Below are 17,927 nucleotides of genomic sequence, written 5' to 3'. Positions count from 1 at the left end.
AAAAAGAAAAGGAAATATTAGATGAGAAAGTTGACCTCGTTCGACAGATGTCTGCAGAGAGTACGACAAGCTCGTCGGATTCGGAGGAAGGTAATTTTTTCCGGGTGCGGGAAGGGTGACCAATATGGCGGAAGAAAGGGAGAAAGAACATTTTGTTATTTTTACAGAATTTGAACTCCGGACAAGGTCCGGAAAGCGCCGTAGAGTAAGTATAATATCCGACAGCCTTGTGACTGCTTCCCTAGATCGGACTCAGACGTCCTCTGCCGCTGGGTCTATGATAGTCCAGGCTGTCGCCAATGCAACAGCATCTGCATTGGGTTTTAAAAGGGATGAAATCCATTTAGTATCTTCCAAATCTCATCTACATAGAATAAGAGTGAATAAAAGGACCGAGACAGTAAGGCTTATCAAGCAAGACTTTCACCCTCAAGTTCCTTTAGCAGTGCACTGGGATGGGAAATTACTTCCAAGCAATGAAGACGACAAGAGGCTGTTTGAAGGATATTTCAAATGTAGATGACATTATCAAATTTTGTAATCTTCAGCTGCAGGTTCATAAATGGTAAATGTCAGGATGTTCAGGGTGATCCTCAGGATTAGTATTTAAAATTATGCCCCATATTATTTTAGAACCACCATCCTCGAGACGACTACAAAGAACTTTTGGAGTTTCCAAGTAGGCTTCCGTGGAGATTATGATGATATCTGGTGATTTTTCCGGGTATTCTTCCGCGTTTATCCTTTGTATGGATATGGATAAATGCAGAAGAATACCCGGAAAAATCACCAGATATCAACTTTTGGAGTTGTGTATAGTGTGGTTGGCTGGTGTGGTTCCCAAGAAAGAGAAGAATATGGTTCGCCCCCCAGGCCCAACTGACAAATCACGGTGGATGAATAAGGAGCTCTACGCTTTTAAAACGTAGATTTTTGGCAAGCAATTGCGTTTGCCGACACATGACAGTGACAATTTATTCAAATTGTGTGGCTTCATTGCAATTGCATTTATGAAACATTGGTACACCTGTCCCATGGCATTGAGCGCTCCGAGAATGGATCTTGAGCTACTTAAAAGTCCTTGGTCGGTAGAAAGACCCTCACTACGCAGCAGCTTTGGCCAAGTTTTGTAACCATCTATGGTTAAAACTTTCAAAAACTTGAATTGTATGGCCCTCTTCGATGAAATGGTTTCTGACGACGAGAAAAGAGACATTGCGGAAGCAATCAGAGACAATGAGGGGTCTGATGATGACGCACCTCGGGCTACTCTTCCGCCTAAAAGGCCTATTAGTGAGCTGACTCTCACTGACTTCGCTTCGAAAAATTCTGTGAAGTTTTTCAAAATTATTGGTATTTCGCCAACATTTTTGTTGCGAGATCCGTGCACATGGAAAAGTGATGTAGACTATCAGAAGGGCCTATCTATAGTTCAACACCTTAAGGTTGTTAATGATACTGCAGAGAGAGGAGTTCAATTAATAAAATATTTTCTAGTCAAGAAAAAATTGACAAATGATGAGGCTCAGAGGCAACATCTGTTACTAGTTGTTAAGCGGCATAGGAAAATGCATGAAAAAAGGTGCAAAAAACTCTAGTTTTTCATATTGCTTGTTGTTCACAGTGCATTTGTATCCGAATTGTGACTGTATAATAATAAGAGAGCATTTTCTTTCAGAGGTTTCTAATTTTAAATCCCCCAAGACCCTTAGAGCTAGGCAGCATTGCATGAAATTTGGGAAACTCAAAAATTCAAACTTTGAATGCGTTTCAGCAGGGTCAAATATTGTCCGATTGAGCTGAAAATTTTTATGGGATGTTTTTTCATGCATTTGCATAGGAAAATGGAAAAGCCCCCTCAACTTTCAAACTTTCTGTTTTTTTGGGACACCCTACTCCTCCATAATATTGATTCCATTTTGGCCAAAGTCCACAGTTGTATGAAAGTAGAGCTGGATAGTGTTCAAAATTGTGAAGAAAATGAGACATGATTGAAATTAAAATTGGAGAGAGTAAGCATGAAAGTATTTCTCTATCGTTGCCATTTAAAATTGAGCCTGTTACTCCAAAATTTCAGAAAGGTATCCTAAAATCCCACAGAAACTTTACAATACTCATCCTTAACGCCTGGGAAGAATCAACAGCACCTTTTACGAACAAAAAATCCAATATAACCTCCGGCATGAAACAATGCTTAGTCAAACTCAATGGCACTCAATCAAATAATAAAGGGAAGGTCCATATTGGTGAAGTGGAAAATTAATCTACGGTGGGTTAAATGAAGATTGAATGGAAAAAAAATTTCCTCAGTCTGATAATTTTGAATCTAAGTAATGTGAATCCATCCAACTGTCTACTGGTGAAGAGGAGCAAATTTACTTATCTGTAATTGCCCCTTACACATACGAGTCAGGGGCTGATGAGCCAACCTCCTGTACAGGTTGACGATCCAGGGATGGGTAAGCCTGGTCAGTGGCGTCGACTCCATGGGGCCTGAGGGTGCCCGAGCCCCCTCAAAGATTCGTTTGGGGGGGCGGAGCCCCCTCAATAATTCAAGAAAATAATTAAGTTATATTATGCTTTGTGAAATTACAAAAATATATTGGTAATTTTTATTTCCCATGTTTGACGATAGTTACCTTTTAAAAACAATTCAACAATGTGTTAAACCAAATAATTATAAGGTTAAGCAGGTTAGCTGAATCAAGTGGTGTGAATCATGGTAGTGTTTCAGTGCTGCGACACACTTTGAATTTAACCTCTTCCCGGGGCAAGATCTCCGATATGGCCCCCCCCAATATTTTTTACAAGTCGGCGCCCCTGAGCCTGGTGTCACCTCATGTGGCCATGGCCAGCAGTCATATTGACCATGGTCGAAGAATATAGTATTGGATTTGCTAATGATAATTATACATCTAAACGGAAAGAATGCTCAAGTTTGTGGCCTGAATTACAGCATTTTACAAAAAAGTCAACAAGCATTTGGAAAATGAATCACGAATTTTAACATGTCCAATACTATTGAATTTATTGGAGATGAATAAGTATCAATATTTTTGGAGGAGGAAAAGCATTTCATAGAAGGGCAACAACATTAAGAGAAATTAGTAAGTTGTGCAGTGCTAAATCTGTGACTTTTGTTCTAGACTCTTCGTGATTGCAAAGAAATTACGAAAGTTAGCAAAGGTCTATTTTTTTAATAAGCATTTGTAAAACCATATTAATGCTTCACAATCAACTTTCAATTCAAAATATTTACAATTGATTTCTTACAGTAAGTAGTGAGTAGTAACAAATCACTTCAGGATAATGAAAGTTTCAACAATCTAGCCTTATTATTGACCAAATCTGAATTTGTTGTCCTCCATATCAATATATAAGAATGGCTGTATTCCTTGCACTCCCCAAAATTACTAATTTTTGTGTTTTTCAAGTGGCTGTACCTCCATGAAATAAGTAGTGACGAATTCATACAGCATCCGTATAGGACTACAAGGAATAAGTATATATGTATGTATAACCATGTGATGAAAATGGCAAAAACTAGTTTCTTACATTTTTTTGCTATTCCCATTGTCCTGGAATGAGGACCGACGGTTTAATAATGTGAGACCATTTTCTTTTTAAGTTCAAACCCACTTGGACCCCTGGGAGGGAGACATCGTAAAAAAATGAAGCATATGAATTTTGAATGCATTGAAGCAGGGTCAAATATTGTCTGATTGAACTCAAAATTTTTTGGGAAGTTACTTCATACATTCACGCACAATAATAGAGATGTCCCCTCAACTTTCAAATTTCCGCTTAATTTGGGGCTCCATACATGGGCTTCAGGAGACCTGATGATGGCTGGAGAAGCAATTGTTACCATAATTATCACTTGCATAGACAATCCAAAATAGTTTTAAGGTGCATTCACAATGTGCTCTGAGGATAAAATTATTGGCACCAAAGTTATTAAAATTGTTAAATCCAGATCATGCCTTCACTAAGAAAAAAAGCTTGATATTTTTGGAAAAGTTTCTTTATTGCAATGTATTTGCACTTGCTATACTTGATTAAAATATGAGATTGTACATCATCCACAGGGTGCTTTTAGATCATAAACATTTCTGGCCATACGAATACTAATTAATCACGTAGGGGTAACTCCTCCTACCAGGCTATGGCAGAGAAGTTGTTCACAGCACATCCCTTGAATAAAATTGTTAAAAGTGGATAGAATAAAAACAGTAACACCTGCCAAGTTTAGGATCTGGGTACAAAAGAAATTGAACTTCTCGAGGCTGCTGAACACAGTGAAAGATCATATGAATGAAACCACTTGCCGTGTATAACGGAAAAATTTGCGAATGAACCGTCATGCACATGATCATTCAGTGAAAGTTAGAACATGTTCTACTTTGCTCGCATGATCCCGTGAATGAACATAAGGTTCATTCAATAATTCACTGCTTAACTTATGACGAAGGCAAACTGTCTATCAGAGTATACATGGCACAACTGTACTCCGGTTGGATACATTTAGAAACAAATAAACAGCCTATTAACTTCAACAAATTCGATGAAAATTCTTAAGACATGTTGTGTGAGCAGAGAATATAATGCGCTTTTCTGGTCACTAATATTGAGCATGAAGACCACCTACTGAATGACATACATGTTTTTTGATTGGTCTTCTTATAATGGACAAATGGCAACTTAAGTGCAAGTTTACAAAGACATAGAAAAGGATCAGCCTGCATTGTGATGAGTTCGACATGTTCTATATCGACTTGCTCTAGAAAGAAGACAACATTCATATTCTAATATAGCTAAACACACAAGTAACCATTTGACTTTGAGCTTAAAAATGAGGGTGAATTAAGATTTCTCTTGTTTCCATACATTTCTGTCAGTAGTGACGCATCAATTCTTTCATCACCAAAGGGCAACATATCAACTCCCATACAAACAATAAGCTTGGGAAACTGCAGTAAAGTATAGCAGAGCCTATTTTATATTATTATCACCTCTATCAAGTTCAGTGATGACAGAGATATGGTATTTAGGACCCATTTTGGCTATCTTAGAACCTGCAAATTTTAGAATAAGCCATAATACCCTTTGAATCATTCACTCCCTGCATGCTAAGCTTCCAACTAACAATATGTCATAGCATTATCCTAAAAAAGTACAAGTCTCTCAAAGATCTTTAAAGTTGGAGTTCCAGGTCAATTTCCTGGTGGCCAAACTGTTGCTACACCACTGAATATGCTCCTATTGTCTTATTGCCTGTTGTTGTGGTAAATGATTCAGCAATAAATGGAAACGCTAAAAATTGGGACTAAGGCTTGAAGCCAAATACATGTATATACGTTGACTTTAGCCTAATCAAGTACTCAATCCTGGAAAATGATTAGAAATTATTTGAGGCGAAGAATTTTGGCAGGTGTTACCAAGTACATACATTAGTGTGTACAAGAACAGCATGGTAACAAATATTATATGTTAGTTACTTCATACATTAGAGAAAACAATATTAGTTGCATAAAAATATATTCATTATCGCCTTAAAATATCTTGCCAATATGCAACGGAAACACCCTCAAAAACATCAATCAAATGCAAGATTAAAGTCGAACTAGTCTCATTTATATAATTCTCTTCCCTGAAAAATGGGTGGGATATGTGACAGAAATTATGAGGAAAACTATTTAATGGACAACTCTGCTATCTCAGTAAGAACATTACAATGAATTAGTCAAAATTATAAGCACCTTCAAAATGGCTTTTCATATTACTTTGTTTAAGTTTATGACAATCTGGCCTATAATGCTTTAATTTTTGTGCTTATCAATAAGGAACTTGATGAATAAGAAGGAGAATTTTTTCTAGATTTTTAAAAATTATCTTTAAGTTCAGTTTCATCATCATAGGCTACGCATTACTTATACAGATAAATTTTACAGCAAGGGAGACATTATGTACACAATGCACATTATAGTGAAAGCATTAACCAAGTGCAATTACTATTATAAAAAAGATTTCTGACTTTTAAAACTGCAAGATGAAAAATAAAATGCTGTATTAGAGCTGAAAAGAGAAATATTTCTTTGAAGAAACGCTTGCTGAATGATAAGGTTTGTTACCTTGATTGGGCATTTTCATAAATTCATATGAAGTATTGTTCACAACACTTGTAAAACAAAGTTTAGTGAAACTTAATTGTCTAAACAAAACTAAATGGAAAAAACTTCAGTTCTACGTTTTGAGTAAAGCATCACTAAAAACCAAACCAACTAATTTCCACAAACTATATAATTAAAAAAACAATATGTTAGAGATAGGCTAAGTACACATATGATCCAATATCTTTTTCTTCACCCAAAAAAACACAATAGTTATCAAACTCCTGTACAATTAAATCACTTTTACTCACAACTGGAACAAAATTTTCTGAGGCCACCAGAACACGCACTCATTGAAACACACTCCCTATCTCAGGTGAACAGGCTTTGCAATTACACTCGTAATTTATGCCGAAATTGCACCATACGCAATAAATACACTGCACCCTCTATTATTTTTCTTGATTCACACAATCATTTAGAATTTTATTTTGCTTAACAATCAAGTCAAAATTTTAAATATTTTGACGTGTCTGAGATGTCCACATTACAGCTCCCTTTCTCAGGGTGCAATAAATCACAATAATGTCAACAAGTCATGTTAGTATCCCCATCTTGCTGCTGTACTGATTCCTGCAAATGAAGATTTTTATTTTAGTTTGAAATATTTTTAAATAAAATCCAAAATTATTACTCTGCAGAAAAAGGTTGTAAGAAGATTACAAATCTTAAAGTTAGCTACTGCAAGGTACATATTAGTTCACACATGAAGGAAGGAAAGTATATTAAGGCGATTCTTAAGAGGATTAACTGATACCTAGGTTATAAGGTAAATTACCATATGTTATCGTATGTCGACAGATATGAGGATGGGGGTATTGAAGAGGAAAACCAGCAACTGTTAAGAGAAGGCCGTAATAGCAACATAATAGGTACATTATCATAAAAGTGTAGTGATAATTGGCAATGTTGTGTCTAATGATTACTATATTTTCTATAAATTACATGATATTTATAAAGTAAGCATGTATGCAAACATGAAGTACTGCATTTTACTGTAATAGTCAACCCTACTACAAGTAATGTGGTACCCCCCAAATTAGAACAGTACATTACCTCCGTCAAATACGTATTTAATACAAAAATAACTGACGGAGATAGGTACTGAGAGATTATCTAAGAATCCATTGTTTGATAAACAAACCACCCTTAAGGAAGGGCATAAAGTTAACTTGTAGGCTCAAATACTTTTTATGCAATTTGCAAAATGCAATTTACAAAAAATTTGCATATTTATAAGAATAAATAAAACCTCAAGAGAACATTATTACAACCCAACATGGCTAAATGGCTATTTACACAAAGGAGTGACTCTGAACTATATTTAATAAAATTGTAATGAGTATCTACTCTTTTTGAGTTCCCATTCCCTATCATTGACCTATTTAACATCAACATTGACATAACTAGTAGAGAAAAGGAAGTACATAGTTACCAAAATAATATTTTCCCTACTCCACACATGAATAATGAATAATTTTATATATTGGACGAAACAGAGCTGAAAATAATTTTTTTTTGCTAATAACCATATAGCAGCAGATAAATCGCAAGATATGATATACAATAAATAAAAGAGAACATTGCATGTGTGGTAAAACAAAAAAGGCTAATCCTTAGAAGCCTACAATGCTTTCACTGTGAAAGCCCTAATATAAGGGTTAGTTTCTCTAGAATATCCCATTTAAGGTGTACCTGCATTGCATTGGCTGCTATCCCTAAATCCACAAGCTTAGATTTCCTGCTATAGTCGCAATATATCTGTTTATATATTTAGCGTAACTCTTACCTAGTTCAAAGAAATTTATAGGTGGGGAGGAGAAAGTATCCTAGAAATTCAACACATGCACCAATAGAGCGATTTCCTCAGATTTTCAGCATTCCATAACACACGAACTTTCCACCTTTCCAGATCAACGTTTCACAGGCTATTGAATATTTCTCTAACAGAGGAAAATTTCCTACAAGAACTAAACACAATCACAACAACAGTGACCAACAATGGATACAATACAGCACTAATATACACACAGAAGCTGCAAAATACCGTTTATAAATCCCTTGTCCTACCAAATTGCAAAATTTATTCTGAGGGAAAAATACAGCGTCATTCTACACATCCAATTAATATGGAGAGAATACTGTCAAACCCTATGGACAAAACAGACATACATAGTAAAAGTGGACAAAGGGGATACAAGGTCTCATGTGGATCGTACAATGTTGCTTATGTGGGACAAACGGTTTGTCGTTTCATCATCAGGGTAACCGAACACAAATGCTATCTTAATAAAGGGGGTGGAGGGAGGGCATCTCATGGAAACAGGACATAACTGCTAAACGTCAAATTTTCAGGCTTCACTTGGTGGAACCACATATCAACAGGGTGAAATACATCACTTATTGTTAGTAATGTTCCACAAAAACTGGAACATTACAAACAAGGGGAGACCACACACCTTGCTCTGCCTTTTTCAATGCTGTATTTTTTTATGGCCTTCGGAATGGTGAACACATCTCTGAACTAGTAGTAGTTCCGTTGAATGGGCCTTAGTTTGGCTGTAATTAATTAATTTTCATGCGGTACTTTTCACAGGCTGTATATAATTCCAAAACATCCCACTCCTACTCAGACGAGTCAGGTGATAAAAAAATCGTCTCATGTCTATGCTTGCTGCAATTAGAAGTAATGAAAAACTTGACTCCATATGATCACAATGAAGACAACAAAAATATACTGCCACGACGAAGCCTCAAACCCTAGACCCCTGGGTGGGAGTCATATACGCTACCACTATCCCACCTGACCCGTCTGTCTAGGAATGTGATGTTTTGAAATTATATATGGCCTCTGAAAAGTAACACATGAAAATTAATTAATTACAGCCAAACTAAGGCCCATTCAATGGAACCACTACTAGTTTAGAGATGTGTCCACCATTCCGAAGGCCATAAATAAATACAGCATTGAAAAAGGCAGAGCAAGGTATGTGGTCTCCCCTTGTTAGCAATGTTCCAGTTTTTGTGGAACATTACTAACAATAAGTGATGTATTTCACTTCGCTAATCGCACACGGCCAAACCCCCAACAGTCCATATCTGGCACAGCCCGACTTCTTCCTCTTCTCTCGCCTCTAGCATGACCTCAAGGAAAACTGATACAGCTCCGTACGAGACCTAAAAGGGGCCATGATGACATCTTTGAAGGTGATCCCAGAAAGCTAGCTCCAGAAAGTGTACAGGTTGAGGGAAGTGCATTATACACATCATATGCATTATGTCACTCAAGGGATTTTGTGGACTACTGTGTATTTGTGCCTATTTTTTCAATTAAAAAAAGCTAAAATCTCTATACATAGACTACAATGAGGAAAATTCGGTGAAGTTCCTTCATTTCATCAGTCACTTCTTTTCTCCTGCTCTCCATTTCACAAATTACTTATTTCAACTATTTTATCCCCATTTTGGAAATAGTTGCTATCGAGACCACCAGAATTTTAATAGTGAACAAGCATATTGCACTTACATTCCAACTAAATTTCTTCTAGAAACATGCCTTAAATTTAGACTTTTTTTCATTTGCTAAACCATGTGTGAGTGTTTTATGCCCATTCACATCACATAATCATGTAATTGCACTTATTATTGCCTCATTGAAGAATTCAAGGGCTTATCGTCCTTTTAAGTAACTTACAGACGTGAACAGCAGTATTTCTGGAAGAAGGAGAACGGAAAGAAGAGACCTTGCACCTTCAATCAAACAGCTATTAGCAGCACATTATATCCAGTTGCTGAAAATGCTATCAATTGCACTACGCCAATACAGCTGTATGATCATATTTGGTGACAAATCGACATATTTCCATGAAATGGTAGTGAGCGAAGACTTTGTCAATACCAAATTTTACCACTGCATTGATCAGTTGATAGCTTTCATTAGATTGTGGTACTAAGAATTGGGTGCTTATATGCTTCATTACTGACCAGTTTTAACTCATGGATTACTTCATTAGCTATCTTACTTGGTTCAGTTCATCAACTGCACAACATGGAAATAGAGCAAGAAACAAGTTTTCCAATTCGGGTGATTTCAGTCAAGCTATTGCGGAGTGATAACCATTTCTTGCAAATGCAATCCTGCTAACATGAATGACACCAATACAAAAATATTCATCCTACTGCAATTATGATCTTATATTTTTTTAAATTATAGACGGAATATTTGCAAACCAGGTACAGAGTAGTAGCAACTGTAGATGTGAATACTATTGGATTAGGAATGAAGACATTATGCATGGGAAATCGAGGGAACTTGCCCCTTTTTTGTAAACACCGACAGCAGTAGGTGTTATTTGCATGAAAAAACCGACTTGTGCAAATGCAAACATTTTCATTGGTTTATTTCATTTGATACTAAGGATGTTAACTTGCATTTCAGATAGATATATGTAATTTAAGTAATATCACCATCTGATATGTTATTTCTTCACCAATTTACAGACTTGATCCAGGAGAATTGTAAGGGAGGAAACTTTCTCAGGAGTAAAATTGTTCCTTGGGTCAACACACCATTGATGCGCCAAAATAAATATGCTAAACAAATGAAAACCATGTTTCCAGAAAATGTTCCAGACTGCCCTCCATTCCTGTTAGCAATTTATGTCAATTCAAGGTATACTTAAACTCCCACACATTCACAGGCATCACTTAGCCTAATCATTACCGGAGATAATGTTTAAAATTCAGTCTTTCCGAGAGAGAAAAGTTATTGTACGCATGAAGTACATATATATACTTGAAGGAATAATAGTAAAGGTGTACTTTGATTTTTAATTGAAAATAACATTATTATATTTCCAATTGTTCTGCTACGTAATTAATACACTTGTGCATGAGTTTGAACCAATTGCCTCGCACCATTTCCATTCCACTACAAACATATCCAAACAATGGATATGTCTTTGAATGCATCAATAGCATTTTCTCCAGACAAAAATCACTGTCCACATAATTTATTCTTGACATTGGGGAAGAAATAGAGTCTTATGCCACCAAATTACAACTTTGCAGAATAATAATAACAAATTTGATATTTTAACATTCAAATGGTCAGTTTTAAAACTAGAGATGTACAGTGTGAATTGCAGAGTCTTAATTAATAATAACCTGGCAGTGGTGACTTTTTCCTAATTTTAATGTCTACTTTTGGCTAGAAAAGGTTTCAAACCATACATACTATTAATAATAATATACAGTTTTTTTGGGTGAACCGGAGTTCAAGCCCCTTGGCGTATTGGCAGTGGTTTCTAGAACTATTTTTTTGTTTGGGTTGGGTTGGGTCGGTTTTTGCTTTAATAACAAATAAAATTTGATAAAATTTATGATTTGTTGATAAAAATTTTGTAACCATAGCACGCGGGAAAAATAGTTCTAGAAACCGCCGCCAATACGCCAATTGGCGAATAAGGGGCTTAAACTCCGGTCGCGCCGTTTTTTCTTCCTCAATTGGCCATGCTTCTAAATGACTGGATTTTCTGAAAAAACATCTAAATAATTTTCCAATGTTTTATAATTGCTAATTAAATTAATGCCATATGGCATCAGTTTTGCACTGCATTGCTGTTTCCAGGCAAGACAACTTATTTTTAAGGATATTAGTGACTGTCATTGATGAGGAAATTCACAGAGGAAATGTAGGGGCTTCATTCCCAAAAGTCAAAGTAAGCTGATAATTCAACTCATGCTTTCATAATCCATGTCAAAGGTAAGAACAATTTATGGCACAAAAATTTTTGCATGAACATTCCTTGTTTTGCTGAGAGTCAAATTTTGAGGCTCACTGAAAACAAAACAATTAAACACAAATGGCAAAATGATCTGAAGATGGTTATGATCAAAATATCAAACTCTTATATCATAAATGTCAGACGGAACTAAAAAAATTCACTGTGTCTGAGGCTCAAATTACAGTGTGATCCTTCAAATGAAGAAAAAACACATACTGGGAAGGTCATTGCAAACAAAAATTAAAAATCTGAGGAAAATAATGACACCTACGTTTAATAATTTGCTTATACATTTTGTCAAGGGCCCAATATTCAAAATATCAGTATCAAATGCCACAAAATTCTTATATCCAAGTATCTACACTAATTCTCTCAACCAAAATGCCAACACAGTATTCAAAAACTATGATATCAAAATTTCTTTAGTTCCACCCCGAGATGGCAGGAGATTCAGACATCACAGTTGGGGCTGTCTTTTGGAAGACACACTATTTAAACATTAATCGAGCAAAAACGTTCATAAAAGTTTATCAGCTCAAGCAAAAGAGTGGTTGTCATATAGGTGCTTGTTATGCAACATGAGAGGAATTTGTTGACCTTGAGGAGATTTACCTACTATAAGTCTATCTATAGATACACACCAATCTACTCTGATATTTAAAATATAAATTTGGAACTGGTATCAAATGAGATGTGTTGATACTGTTTTCTGGGTATGACAGGAAAATTCTCAAACAATCTAATGATTAAAATGCCTTCAAACAAGTTGCATGCGCATATACTAATTCAATATCCCACTAACGATTTCGTGACAATATGAGACGTAGAACCACTGGAAATAATGGTTGGCAACCATTAAATAAGACTTAAGGATGCATTCATATCTGAAATATGCACGATAGAGAGAGAAATATAATTTTTTACGTACCGAAAAGTGCTATGGTATCACTATCGAACTGAACAGAACATGAAGTAGGCTCACGTGTATTATATGGTCCAATGTACTATATGTAATGAACTTCACATTTTTGAAATCCCATCTACTCGAATACATATTTTTAAAAATAAATAATGAATTGAGAAAAACGAAGGATATAAAGATTTCACTATCATTTCCACATAATAATGTCGTTAATGTGGGCATTTCAAATAAATACAAACAATTCTGTACGTACATGGGGCAACGATAGCATCGAAAATTATTCGCATGATCATATAAATAGTACTGTTTCAAGTTAAGGATCGTTCGACACTCAAGAAATAACGAAATTTGGGTGAATAATGGCCCTAAAAGTATGAATTTTTACTTTCACTAAGGAATAAGAAAATACACTCATACCTGAAAAGGGCTAAGACTAGTGGATACAGCTGTTCGAGCAAGGGAACCAAAAGGATTTATGCTTGATTCCTCATTCCTAGGTTGAGATCCTAGCTCACTCAAATGGCATAATTGCTGTGTCACAGCTAACGTGCCACCTTCAGCCACGGTAAGAATAACCCAAATTATTTCTGAAATAAAAGACAGTATAGCAATTAAACTGAAGTACTATATTTGAATGACATAAGTGCAACTTGCAATAACTTACCACCAAAAAATGTGCCAGTGGCTGTCGACATCCTCCATTTGCTTTGGTATATGCCTGCTTCTTGAGGACTGACCATTTCTACGCTAACATCCGTGAAGTGCCCCGGTTCCAAAACATTAACTAACACACTATCAGGAGCACAGAGTTGGTCCCCATGAGTGAATCGTAAACAACACCCAGGGGGCCAACTCTCATCGCCTGAATTTTGAAGCCTCCATGTTTTGGTGAATCTAAAGAGCGAAAAATAGGTTTACTTATAGGCAAAAAATATCAAAACCTTTCAATAAAGCAAAAAATATTTTATCGCTTTACCTGGTGCATGGAGGCACACTCTCGCCCTCGCCTATCGTGACATCTTTAATGAACGCCATTGATGGCAATTTATTTGGGGATTCGAAGTCAAAATACGAACATACAGCTGCCTGCAAGTTCCTGAAATTAAGAAAAAGTAAATTTTAATCTCAGCTCAAGTAATCATCAACAGGGACGAAATAAAAAATAGGTAAACACGATCAAGAGAGGATTATCGAATGGACGATTTCAAATCTCACCAATTGCTCATTTCAAGAAAAAAAGCAGCCGTAGCTTCATTTAGCTGATTTCCCACGATAAATTTTAACTGTGTTATTAAGACATCCTTATCTGTTGTCCCCATACAGCTAAATTGCTGCAGGAGAGACTGCTCCACTTCATCAACATCCATCTCCAGTCATGTATTCCCACAGATAACTTTTGAATTTCAACCATAAACTACAACTAAACGCTATTTGTTACACGTAATTACGCGTAGAAAACTGAATCATGAGTCACTTTATCATTAACCGTCCCACAAACATTCACTGACCATTTAATAATATAATCTCGACACCAGCGCCCTGCTATGACGTCACGCTGAATCGTTGAGAAGAAATTAACTTGAATGTCGTCTGCTTCATTCGAGGGAAGTTCGTAATACCGTTCTGTCGAACGTGCGGCAGATGGTAAGGGAAGTGCTTTTAAAAGGCCCTGTACATCTCTTTAGACCTCATATTAACAATTCTGAAGTATCAAGGTGCATTTGAGGTTAAAATAGTGATAATAACGGAGTTTTTACCCAGAAAACGGACCAAGAAACTAGTGAATTAAAAGTGAGCCTAGTGGTGCAGTTTCCACCAGTGACCCATGGGATTCAAAACGGTATGTTTTTAATAAATCCGTTTGTGCGCCGACTTTTGGGAGCATATTCCTGAATTAGCACAAATTCTAGATTTGAGCCATGTTTGGATTTGACTGAAGAATCCGGAAGATTTCATATGAATTTCGTGTTATTAACTTTTCCTTTAATTTCTGCTGAAGGCTTGGGAGGGCTAAAATGATTGGGCCATCGTTAGGACAGGAAGAGAACATTACATCAACCTCAAGGCTCTATGATGAATTCCGACTGAGCCACGAAGAAGAAGTTTCCCAAGAAAATATCGTTATACTTGACGCTAATAACACTATATCATTTTCAGAATTAAATAGTGAAAACCAACCAACGAGGCTGGAAGTAGTAATTGTCCAAGGAACATGGAATGAATCCGATGAAAACACTAATTTGACCTTAACGTCAGATATTTTTGATAATTTCGAAACAGTAGACTGCAACAATGGGAAAAGCACGACGAATATCGTGCAAGGAATAGAAGGGAATGGACTGGGAAGGCATGGGCTAGGAAAAGAATTCATTTTAAATAATAGTGGAGTGCCTGCTCCGGTAGATAAAGATCCACTGGCAGACGATGTTAGTGAAACGGATAATGAGGATAACAATCTTATGTGGCTCCTGAACTACAGACTGGATTCCATGTTCAATGTCGACGGTGTTGGCCATGATCACAACTACCCAGGCAATGAATTCGACGAATTTGGGAAAACTACTTTCAGAGGTTAGATTGCCGTTGATTATCAATAATTAATAATGATTTTAATTATTAAGGCATTTGTCGGTATTTCTATATCGCATGGAAGTTTGTCTGTAAATTCACCAATGAAAAGGAAAATAATAGAAGACGGAAATATTTTTATTCTTTCACTACTGCAATTATTGATATGATGAAACCTAAGTGTTAAAGATTTTTGTGTAGTACTCATAAAATCTGCGTTTATCCACAGATGGTATTGGAGCAAGAGGTATGCCCGGAGGTATGTTCGGCTCGAGAATTTACTCAGGAGAGATGTTCAGCGGTAAAGTCCGTCGAGGGCCTGGTGCGACCCTTTACCGTCGCTCACTAGGGAACGTCAACGGCACCACGGGGATGCATGCTTCAACGTCTCCGCTTATTTCAGCCAATTCGCATGCCAATCATCATGGTTGTGCCAACGCTCTTCGAAAGCCACCATTCACCTACACAGAAATGATAGAACAGGCTCTATCAGAAAGTGGAGAACTCACTGTTTCCGGGATATACAACTGGATATCGTAAGTTATGCTATTTTTTTAATATTTGATTTTTAACTACTTCCTTAAGAAATATAACGATACTCGCACTTCTTTCAAGAGTACGTAAATTTATCGAGTCTCTTGTCTTACTAGAAACTATTAATTTCATAAGTAAGCACAGTGATGAATTTTTCTCCAATTCATTTTTTCGACCGCCCGCTTAACCTCTTGCCAAGAGAATCCTTTCCGCAGCAGCTAGTTTACTTTTTCATAAATTTAAAGAAGTTAAAGGGGTCATTTTTTCATAATCCTAGCTTCGAGCCCAATTCCGATATTGAAAGACCTATGTCATGGGCAGATTCCATAGACGATTCATTCCGCAAGATTCTCGCGTCCCAGTTTAAAGACTACCCCTCTACCATAGCCATAAGAACCAACTATGACCAGGGGACCATGACGTTCAGGGTCGGTTCTATATATTTTCTAGGGTAAGCGAACAATATGGGCCCCCCGTAAATACAAGTAAAAAATAAGATGAGATGTTGTAGGTTTAGTACTTAAAATTGGACTGAGCGCTTAGGCACCCCCTTCTGCCTGGCGCCCTTCGCGGCCGCGTACTTAGCTTACCGCTTTAACCGTCCCTGATGACATTGAAGTCGTTTGAAAGCAAGGGGTCTTCGAAACTAAGGCATAACGTCCAGTATCATTACCGGAATCTAGATATACATTTTATGTACAAGTATTAGGTTTTGATGTAAATGGCCTTAATTGGAGTCAGGTCGTTCTTGGGTCGTTCGTTGATGAGTTCGTGAATATCTTCAGGAAGTGATGATCGGACGGGTTACCATTATTTATCTATCTCCTATAGAATCGTCATTTATTGTTTCGGTGGTTATTTTCATGGATAAACTTTCTGATTGAGGTAAAATTTTCCGTCTCTTCTCGATAATTTGCTTGCGTCAAGCAATATGAACTACATTATAACCATATGAAATGAAATTTACATTCGGAACATGAAGGCGTAAACATCTAAATAGTAGGTAAATACGAATAATCACTCTTACCACATTATTACGATTTTCCATGCCATTGGAATCATCACAATCTGAAGGAACCATAGAGTTCACCTGTCACTTGCGGGTACTGCATGCCTTCAAGGTCGTCCAGGATGGATGTTAATGCAACACTCTTATTAGCACAGATATGAAAGAAGTGCGTTTTCATTGTTGATAAAAGCTAAATTTATTGTTTTTGACATGAATTGAAGGTATCTATTGTCCTTCTAAAGTTAAAATCGGCGTAGCTGATCGATCCTTAACAATAAAACACTAAACAGACATTGTTTCCACTTGTTGGTGCAAAATTATTCCTTTTACATATCAAAGAGAGGTCCGAACTCCGAATTCCGAACTCGTGAACTGAAGTTAAAAAAATTCCTTCAGAATGTTTCCTTTATTTCCCGCAGCAGCAGTAGGGAATGATGGCACGTCAAGATGGTATGTTTTCGGAAATATTTATTGATTTATATATATACTTATTGGAGCATTCCAGTGGCTCAGAAGTACAAAAATTCAAACAACCTCGTCTAAATTTAGATTGGGACGACCTCGACCTAGCAATTCCCAGAGGTAAACGTTATTTCCAAGCCTACAAAATCCATACGGTGTGGTCGCGTTTCTAGAAGTACATACATACGTGCGGCTATGGTGAAGACAATTGCTTATTATTTTCCTCGGGGAAAGATCGTCATCACATATATATTCTACAATGATTTACGATTGAAATAGATCATTCGACGACCCAAAATACAACATTTCCAACTGCACGCAGATTAATAGGTTTAAAAAATATAATTTCATCCATAAGTCGGTATTCACAAATAGATTCTCATCAAGTTCTGCGCACTACCATACCCTCCTCGAGCTGTTAACCTTCTGTTTCCCATTTTCGAGATGTCACTTGCGGACTGGCCACCTGGCCAAGT

General features: G+C 36.6%; 2 protein-coding genes across 2 annotated transcripts in view; one reads left to right on the top strand and one right to left on the bottom strand.

Annotated features, from left to right (window-relative positions):
- Nucleotides 1–4,006: 4,006 nt before the first annotated feature.
- On the bottom strand, nucleotides 4,007–14,400 carry LOC124162614 (protein ILRUN). Its single transcript, XM_046539202.1, has 5 exons — nucleotides 14,094–14,400; nucleotides 13,855–13,974; nucleotides 13,543–13,772; nucleotides 13,296–13,465; nucleotides 4,007–6,743 (listed from the first exon to the last, which is right to left on the bottom strand). The coding sequence occupies exons 1-5, from the start codon at nucleotides 14,243–14,245 to the stop codon at nucleotides 6,699–6,701; spliced, it is 717 nt and encodes a 238-aa protein (XP_046395158.1). The 5' UTR covers nucleotides 14,246–14,400; the 3' UTR covers nucleotides 4,007–6,698.
- A 79-nt stretch (nucleotides 14,401–14,479) lies between these two features.
- Nucleotides 14,480–17,927, top strand: part of LOC124162612 — a 37,983-nt gene continuing 34,535 nt past the window's right edge. The window contains exons 1-2 of the mRNA XM_046539200.1: nucleotides 14,480–15,449; nucleotides 15,676–15,982. Coding sequence (XP_046395156.1) covers nucleotides 14,894–15,449; nucleotides 15,676–15,982 — 863 coding nt within the window. The 5' untranslated portion in view covers nucleotides 14,480–14,893. The remainder of the gene's footprint in view (nucleotides 15,450–15,675; nucleotides 15,983–17,927) is intronic.

The sequence above is a fragment of the Ischnura elegans genome, chromosome 7 (genome assembly GCF_921293095.1).
Source record: "Ischnura elegans chromosome 7, ioIscEleg1.1, whole genome shotgun sequence".
Taxonomy (NCBI): Eukaryota; Metazoa; Arthropoda; class Insecta; order Odonata; family Coenagrionidae; genus Ischnura; species Ischnura elegans.
This window is presented reverse-complemented; position numbering and strand designations above follow the sequence as displayed.